Source organism: Anabas testudineus, chromosome 6 (genome assembly GCF_900324465.2).
Source record: "Anabas testudineus chromosome 6, fAnaTes1.2, whole genome shotgun sequence".
NCBI classification, from domain to species: domain Eukaryota; kingdom Metazoa; phylum Chordata; class Actinopteri; order Anabantiformes; family Anabantidae; genus Anabas; species Anabas testudineus.
In genome coordinates, this window is record NC_046615.1 from 2,458,864 (window position 1) to 2,468,058 (window position 9,195).

The 9,195-nt window shown below is 39.1% G+C and overlaps 2 protein-coding genes across 3 annotated transcripts in view; both read right to left on the reverse strand.

Moving 5' to 3' along the window:
- Window positions 1-1,513, reverse strand: part of LOC113165211 (septin-7-like) — a 37,412-nt gene extending 35,899 nt beyond the window's left edge. For both annotated transcript variants that reach the window (XM_026364575.1, XM_026364574.1), the window contains exon 1: window positions 1,208-1,513. In XM_026364575.1, coding sequence (XP_026220360.1) covers window positions 1,208-1,246 — 39 coding nt within the window. In that variant the 5' untranslated portion in view covers window positions 1,247-1,513. The remainder of the gene's footprint in view (window positions 1-1,207) is intronic.
- Window positions 1,514-5,151: 3,638 nt separating this feature from the next.
- LOC113165318 (C-C motif chemokine 4-like) lies at window positions 5,152-7,201 on the reverse strand. Its single transcript, XM_026364722.1, has 3 exons — window positions 6,947-7,201; window positions 6,013-6,130; window positions 5,152-5,913 (listed from the first exon to the last, which is right to left on the reverse strand). Exons 1-3 carry the CDS (start codon window positions 7,128-7,130, stop codon window positions 5,799-5,801), a joined length of 417 nt encoding a protein of 138 aa, XP_026220507.1. The 5' UTR covers window positions 7,131-7,201; the 3' UTR covers window positions 5,152-5,798.
- Window positions 7,202-9,195: the final 1,994 nt, after the last annotated feature.

Sequence of the window (9,195 nt, forward strand, 5' to 3'; positions counted from 1 at the left end):
CATCAGCTGTTTTCTAAACACATTCTTTTATATATATTTAAAATGAATCGTGTAATAAACAGTGCATCACATAACACAGCACACAGAAGACAGAGACTGTTCGAAACCAACTGTTCTTTGGTATTTTTAGCACATTGCACCAACATTATTTCACTAGGATCACATACAGTATTCCCACCCCCCTGATGTAAGTCAAGTCAAGGGAGGTTACTGCAAATCACTCCTGACTGCATCACATGTTGGGTAATCATTCAGTTGTAAGTGTTAGTCATAATTTAGAGGAATATAAAAAGGACAGGGTGCTCCTGCACCAAACTCAATACAAAATAAAAGATGTAACTCTGAGTAAGTAGTTGTGCAAATATAATACAGTCCACATAGAAATAGTTAGTGCAGCTAACCTTCATAACCCATTGGTTGGAAATTCATTTGCTGTTCGTGTAAGTTGCGAAATTTCTTAATGGAATTTGGCGCAAATGTGAGCTCTGCTACCCACAGCATCGGATCACACGGTTCCTTATTAATCTTATTTTACTCCATTACACAGTCCCAGTAGAAACATAGGTCAGGGTCGGTGTGAAAACATGTCTACAGTAAAGCGTCCTCCAGCCCGTCTCTGTCCCCGCTGCACTAATTGAGACCAGACCTCGTCCCTCTGATACGCGCTGCCCCCCTTTCACATGTTGTGGACCCTCAAGCCTTCTGAAGCCATTTCAACACATTGTAGTGTTGGAAGTTTGTCTTTAACTGTAACTCTAGCAGACACAACACACACACACACACACACATCACGTTTATATAACAACATCAAAAAAAGCTATTTGTGGTATATAGCCAGTCACAGGCGTGCTAGGACGAGGGGAGCGCTTTAAAGTGATGACATTTGACGATACTACGGTTAACCTATTTTTTTAAATACAGTATATCATGCCGAATTTATCAGTAGATTATGGAAGTTAGTCAGAAGGTGTGAGCGACGTTTTGTTCACAAATGTGTCTTTGCACTTACACAAATTATCCTAAAACAAGCAGAATGGTAACGTAGGCTGGTGAGCAGAGCTCGCTATGTAGAAAAGGTCTGTAGCAGCAGGGACTAACAGTTAAACGGGGTATTCCCAATGAGATTTCATTAACCAAGACACTGGCAACAAGAGTGGTGTTAGCATTTAGTCACTCAGGGGTCTATTTAGTGGAGAAATGGACTTACAGCGATGCTGGGAACCGCAGTCTCTGGTCGCTCGATCATTGTAACGCTCCCTCGCTGTCAGCACCCAGCCCAACGGACAGTCACCGAGGCATAAACCGACGGACGTCCAAAAGAAAGACGGAGCAGGGAGAGCACGCAGTCTTTTTCCTGTCTGAAAGCCGCAGATTGGTGTAAACAAAAAGCAGCAAATGAATGAATGAGGTGAAGTAGGTATGGCCGCTGAGGGACAGCTACCACCAGATGTAAGGCTAACACAACGAAGAAGAGCGCTCAACGGCTGCTCTGCTGGAGGGGCACACGAACCGGAGGTAGCCACGGACACATCCGGTGGAGACTTTCACAATAAGACGATTCTTTAGCCGCGGATGAACAGAGCGTCTTCTCTTCTTTGAAGAGGACATGACTTCAGTCTCATTTCAAGATTTAGTTTAATCACCACACTTCTTTTTTTGGTTTACATTTCTGTTCTTCTATACTGAAGCATTCAGTCAATATCACGATTCATTTGTAACCATACTGTTCTTGATTTTGACCATTTATTAAAATATATTGTTAATAATGAGCACCCACCACATGTACACAAACATACATTAATCACTTATTTTTACTATTATTTCTTATCTCAGGACTAACACTAACCCTTTACTATATTTTGCTCTTCAAGCAACGTTGCCCATTTGAAAAATAAATCACTACATAATAAGTTCACTACACCTGATCTACATTGCTAGAAACCATCAAAACATACACACGTGAAACCGTCTGTGAGGTTGATGGTCTACCATCATTTTCAGCAAGCTTGCAGGCGATGTGTAGTAATCCTCACATCAACGACTGATCAATACTGAAGGTTTTTACCAAACTGAAAAAAGGCTCCAGACTTAGTGCACACTATACTATCTTTTATCATACACCTAATATTTGGATTATGTCTGAACTGGTTGTCTTACTTTCAAAATGACTCCACAGCTACATCTTCTTGTCTGGGAGCAGCTCATGCCCCAGTGTATGTCACAATGAATGTATGTCACAGTATACGTAGTCCTACTATAAAAAGGATTTAAATCACAGAGAGGTAGAGTAGAGCTTTTGCTTGAACAGACTCACCTCATTAACAAACTCTCTTGGTTGATCAGAGAGGATTCTTTCAGGACAACTGTGCCTGCAAATGACAGAAATAAGGTTTCTTGCTTCTTCTCTGGCAACTCTGTTTTTTTAAAGGAAATGATTTGAAATCGGCGAATCGAAATTGTCAGGTCACCGACCAGCTCCCACACCGATAAAACCAAAGACAAACAGAACTGAGTGTACAGTATAAACTTACACTAGTGGATTTGAAGGCAGATAGTATATTTAGTCCATTTTGCCAGCAGTTAAACAGTTTACCCAACAACAACTACACTCTGTCTTTGTCTTGACAGCCTCATAAGAAAAGCTCTCCATCTGCACAAAACAAATAAAGTTATGTTCAGTCTTATTTTAATGTCAGGTTTATTTATTTTTTTGTTATTACAGAGCATAAAGTCTGAACTTGTCTGCCTCTCTTGGTGTAGTCCTCCGGATACTGATCAAATGCAAGTCAACCTGTCAGTCTGTCATGCCTCTCCTCCATGTTCACCTACTGGACTGTGAGTATCCAGTGCATCCAAACATACTCACAGACAAAACAAACAAAAAAAAGAAAAAAAGAAAAAAGAGAGATCACTTGGGTTCACGTCTAGGCTCTGACTGAACCACTCAAAAACATTCACACAGTTGTCCTGTAGCCACTCCTTTGTTATCTCGGCTGCGTGCTTAAGGTCGTTGTCCTGTTGAACGATAAACCGTCTAAAGACAATTCCCTGGACTTGATGGTTTGGTCTGTGCTCTCACATGCACATGTTAACTGCGGGACCTTATACAGACAAGTGTATGCCTTTCCAAATTATGTTCAATCAACTGAATGTCCCACAGGTGGACAGCTCAAGGATGATCAGTGGAAACAGTACCTTTTGTATCAGATCACCCATAATTTGTGTCAGTATCAGTAGTTTTGAGGTAAATTAAAGTCAATTAAATGTGACATTTGGTTATAACTGCATTAAGCCTGTGACTCACATGATGAAGCTGCTCCAAATTAGCTTTGATGTATTTCTCCGTCAATTAGCAAACCATGCGTCCACTATCTGTGTCTCCCCTCCGAATTCATCCTGCTGCTACCATCATCATCATCATACCTACCATCGTTTTGCCATCACTGAAGATCAGCGAGCCTGTTCCAGAAGCATACAGTCCAAGCCATGACACTATCTTCACCAAGCTTCACAGATGAGCTTGTATGGTCTGGATTCATTGGATCCTTTATTCCCTCACACTTTGGGGTTTTCTTCACTGCTCTCACACTGCTCGTGTCATCAGGTGTGGTTGGTTTTCCTTGACTGACTGTTTTTTTCTGTGCTGTGAAGTACACCAGTGATCTTTTTAAATGTCTATATAACTAAGGCCAGTGCTCCTAGCCACCTTTACACTGCCCCTTCAAGGCAGTTTTACTGCACCAATATGCTGCCCCACTGTTCTGTATTAATGGTATCAAACTGGTGTGGGTGGTCCTTGCCACCATGCATCTGACAGTAGCTCTGAAGTCAGCGGCAGAGGCATTTTATGGCAAAACAACATATACAACATGATTCAAACTATCATGACTGGTTACAAGTGCAACAGCTCTCTGATACTTCACTACTACTGCTGGTGCCAGGAGAGTTAGAGTCTGTGGTTCATCATATCATCATCTGCTCCTTTGCCCACTGTACCAGAGTTTCAGTTCCTGCAAAACAGAAAATGCTTCACAGCTAAAACTCAAGCCTTCATTGTAAGGACAGGTCACACATGTGGATCAGCTTAATAAATGTTTTTCGCTAATACAGAATCAGATAAAGGTTTTATAAACTTTAAGTGATCAAGGACTACATTTATGTCCTTGTTACATATTCTCCTGAGTTGAAATATGGCAACATACAGATGTTTTCCTTTCTACTACAAAATTAAAAAAAAGATGTATCTACACTCTTAGCAATAAGAATCAGGCGTGATGTGTTTGTGCGCCCTTAAAGCTTTAATGTGCTGGAGGCAGAAATGTGCTGCCTTCAAAGACCACTGTGAATAGCATTACTAAACAATAAGGATACTAATGATCCTTTAAACATTCATTTACCCAAATCTGAGATGACAAAAATATCAAAAATATGTTCAGAGAATATTTCTGTGGAAGCACTTTTTAAGTCTTCTGATGGAAGCTTTCATCATTGTTTACCTCACTACTAACTGAACAGTGTCAGCACTTGCTTGTGCTCTGGTTTTTCCTGTGACACACTCTGGTCACAGAGTGGTCATGTAGCACACTCTAGTGGCAAAGACAGCAAATGCAATAGCAAACTTGCTGTGAAGATAATACTGTAGAAAATCTACATATCAAACGTGTACACAGCACAGCATATTGCTTTCTACACATCTACAGGTTTTATAGTATATACAAACATCATCAGCAGTATTCAGTGTTTAAAAACAGAATCCTGCATGAGAGCTGAGAGGGAACTCTGGCTAAAAAAATGAAGGCAACACTTAATCATCACAGCATAACACCAAGTTAGTTAAACTTCAGGGAGTTCTGATCATTTACTGAAGTGAGTGATTATGGATCAGTTTCAGCTGCCTTGGTGCAAATGGAAGTGACAAAAGGTGCAAAAGCAACATCACTTTAGATGTTGTGGCCTTAGACAAATACTTGCTTCTAATTTTTTCTCACTCTGATTTTCACTGTGAGTTCGAGTACAGCTCTCTATGAGTACTGATGTGTGATTTAAGTGTTACCTTACTGTTTTGAGCAGTGTATTTGCAAACTGTTAAATAAGTAAGAACCTGGACAATAAGAAGATACCACACAGTCACAGTCTAACTTTTCACTTTGCTTTAATCCAAGAATCAAATTTGTAGCAAACAGCATAGAGAATAAATTATTATTTTCATCAAATTAATTCAAATATATTTTAGGTAACAAAAAAAAAAAAAAAAAAAAAAAAAAAAAACAGAGCTCACAGCAATTCAGTGCATGAACAGCTGTATAGCCCATAGCTTATCCTCTACTGATGACACTATGGAGTTGATCTTTCAGTCAGTGGAGTTTTTGTAGCTAAATTCAAATGACAAAACTGCAGCAGTTCACAGTGTTGGTGGTCACACTTTGAATGTTACAGCAAAAAATGCTCCTGTTACTCCACCTTTTAGAAAAAAAGTACCAACAAAGTAACATCTGGCAACTTTAAACCATGTTGTACATATGATATAAATTCATGTAAACAAACCTCATCTCAAGAAATGTTTGTTACAAACATAAGAATGTTAAGCATATACGTTGTATACAGTTTGCACACAGATAAGCAGAGAGCTGCTGTTGTCCTCCTGCATACGTTACAGTTGGGACAGTAACATACTGTATTTAAGTGAAACACTTGTTAGTCTAAAAAGTCATATTTGGACAAGTTATAGCATCAAAACACTTGAGTGGACAGACTTCGGTCGTAGAAAGCTCTTTAGAGCGGATGCTGTGTTGCCACAGTTACAAGTTGGAGGTCTCTCCTTTGAGGTATTTGTTGTCCATGTAGCTGATGAGGTCCTTCACCCAAGCAGCTGAAGGTTTAACACACAGCTGACGACCTGCGACTGTGCTCAGCCTAAATACACACACACATAAAAAAAGACAGTCAGGTCCAGTTCCTTTATGAGATGCAGTGATAATAGTGATGCATCCGTGTAAAAGATTGTGCACTTACAAGATGGCAGGGTTGGAGCAGCGTTGGCTGGTCTTGACGTAGCTAACCACCCTTTCTTTGGGGATTGGGTTGTCGTTGAAACGGAAGCAGCACTTTTTAGGGCCGGCACCACGCAGACCTAAACAAGAACAAGTGTGAGTGAACAACCGTGCATGCCAAAACAACAGCATTTGCTTGTTCCTTTTTTTGTTCCCTTTTTAATTTCCTGCTGTCCTGCATGACGCTAAATCTGCTCCTGATTCTTTTCTTGTGTTACCCTGCTGTCTACGTCAAATAGGAACTGTTTCAATTTAAGAAAGTAACTTGTTCACTCTATTAACTAAATGTCAGGGCTTTTTCATAAGAAGATTTTATACAGTAGGTCAACATCCAGTCTGCCATTGTTTTTACAACGAACAGACATATTGATCAGAGCGGCTTTAAAGTGAAGCATCACTACATTAGAGCAGCAGTCCACAAAAGCAAAACAACAAGCTAAAAGAGGAAGCAATCAATAATAGAGACTCCTTTGTCATTATACATATTATTTTGAAGAATTGTTTATATTAAATACTGACAAGTGCAGCTTTGATGGCCTGTAATATTGTTTTTAGGATTGAACCCTAGAGTGCTCAAATTGACTTGTATATTTGGGTACGCTATAGAGGGAGCTCCAAACTTATTATACAGGTACTCAGTAAGGCATATCTATTTCTGCAATTCACCTATATGAATATATTATATTGAATACATGAATTATACTTTTATGTGTTAATCTACTGCCTTTTCTCTTTTGAACGTACTGATTTTGCAATGACAGGTGAACAACACATGAATCTATTTTATAAAATATCTGTCAGACTGAATATCCTGTAACATTTAAGAATGTATTCATAAATTTAAAATAATATGATTTTGCCTCCTAGTGACTGAGCGTATTGATCAAACTCCCTACCTTCACTCAGAGTGATGGCGGCCAGCATCAGCACAAACACAGACAGAGCGAGACGAGGAGCGGCCATCCTGAAGAGCGCGTGTGTTGCTTTCGCTGTTGAAGAGTAGGGTGCAAATCTCAGTTGAGCTTCAGTATCAGCTTGTCCTCTGAGCTGTGTGTACCTTAACTCTGTCGGGTTCCACATTTATACATCTCAGAGGCGTGCCGGGGAAGACCCACAGCTCCATGTAGGTTCATCTCACCTTTGTGTGACGGAGGGGGCTTACCACGAGTGGGAGTTTCGTGTGTGGGCTTTTTTGTGCATGTGCTTGCGATCCATTTTCAGTTCCCTAAACAAAGCAGACAAACCATGACGCCCGAGTTGAAAAAGGAGAAGTACTTTCAAACGTAGTTTCCACATGTAATTTTTGTACAGTGGCTTTCTATTCGCCTTATACGTATCACCCTCACTGTCACATGAGGTATTTTTTGTTCTGTAATCTCTGACCTTTAATAGGCCAAAGATTGAAGAGATGCAGTTAAGATGTTATGTGCACTGTTGTGATTGTACTGACATCTGCAGCAGTTCAGAACAGACCACAGTGTGGTGAGCCATACATACCAGTAATTAACTGCTTGAGTAAACCTAAAATGACAAAAAGAGGTCAGGTTATCCATCTTGACAATTGTAATGACTGTTGTAATGACCCCACGATGATGCGGAGAGGATACTCTACAATACATGTTCGAGAGCAGATAGTGAATCAAATCAATATGAAGCAAAAGAGGCAACAACCAGCCACTTAAGTTTTGTTTAATATGCCAACTGTAAATATCTGGAATACTGACAAAAATTCCAGTTTGTAAGTATGTCAACAAGCACGGATGATGTTTGAGTCATAGTGGTAATGATGGGATGACTAGTTGCTGTTCAATGCAGCCTTTCTTTTAGTGGAGGTTAACCACACAGCAGTAAGGCTTCTTGAGGGTTTTCTCAAGAATTATTGCACAGCGATAAAAATTATATCATCAACACGAGGATGGAGATTTTATTTTCACAGTTTGGCCTCAGTCAGTGTTCCCCAATTTGTTTTCAGACATGTCTGGAAGCTTGAACGTGGACATTACCTGTAGGAGCTGTGTGAGAAGACAAATGTCTGAGCTGGTTGTCCAGGCTTTAAACAGACTTTACTATACTTTAAGTGGATGTTCCCTTTTAGTGGATCCGCTCAGGACCACACCTCAAAGCATGGGAATTATTGATTTCTTTCTTTCATACTTTCTGGTGTCGCACTGCGCTTCTCTCATTCAGGGAACCATGGTTGTCTACAGAACACATGTGTCAGTGTGTGATTTCTGCAGCATATGTTTTCTTTGTGTCATGTAACACCTCCCGCATGCCTCTATCCTACCCCTCACCTAAATCAAACAAACAACCTTACAAACAACTAATTATTTCTTGTTGTGTGTTTCATATATGAAATAACACAACATTAAGACCTGATTCCCTAGATAGTGTTAAAACATCTGTAGTTTGGCTCTCTAGTTTGGTTTTGGTCTATTGTGTAAACCTCTGTTTTATTTATTTGATTATATATATAAAGTACTGTGCAAAAGTCTTAGGCAGCATTAAATTTTTCTTTGGATTGGCAGTGCTATTATAACTATATACCTATTTATATTCACTTGATAGAATACAGCTAGTGTACATAAGACATATGTTTAGAGTGATAAAATTCATAATAAAATCTCAATAAACATGTTTATTTTAACATTATGTTGGCTAAAGTGACAAATAATAAGTGTAACCTCTGTAGAGGAATCTGGAAAGGTCAAGGACAAAAACAGAAGTGGAAGATCTGATGAGAAGTCCAGCAAGGACCTGGTTCAGCATCTGGCAGCTTCATGTGGATGCCAAGTTGGTCGTTCCGCAGCCTAAAGAAGCTTGATCAGAAATGTTTTTTGTCGAAAGGCAAAAGCCAAGAAACCACTTTTTGTTTTTCTAATGAAAAAATGAATAAATACTATTCATCGTTCATAAAAGAACAAAACAAATAGACTTTTGCACAGCACTGTATACTGTATACATATATATAAGAATGCTCCAAGAAAGGGGTGAGTAGGGAATTTATATATATATATATATATATATATATATATATATATATATATATATATATATATATATATATATATATATATATGTATAGTATATAGTATGTACTCATATTGTTTATCTTAGGTTAATAAACTAATTAATAATTGATTGT

What these genes read in the sequence shown, in the direction of transcription:
- LOC113165318 (XM_026364722.1), bottom strand. Translation starts at nt 7,130, where the DNA reads ATGTGGAACCCGACAGAGTTAAGGTACACACAGCTCAGAGGACAAGCT. An exon ending in CGCCATCACTCTGAGTGAAG is followed by an intron (nt 6,131 to 6,946) that starts GTAGGGAGTTTG and finishes GTTCTTGTTTAG; the next exon opens with GTCTGCGTGGTGCCGGCCCT. An exon ending in TGCTCCAACCCTGCCATCTT is followed by an intron (nt 5,914 to 6,012) that starts GTAAGTGCACAA and finishes GTGTGTATTTAG; the next exon opens with GCTGAGCACAGTCGCAGGTC.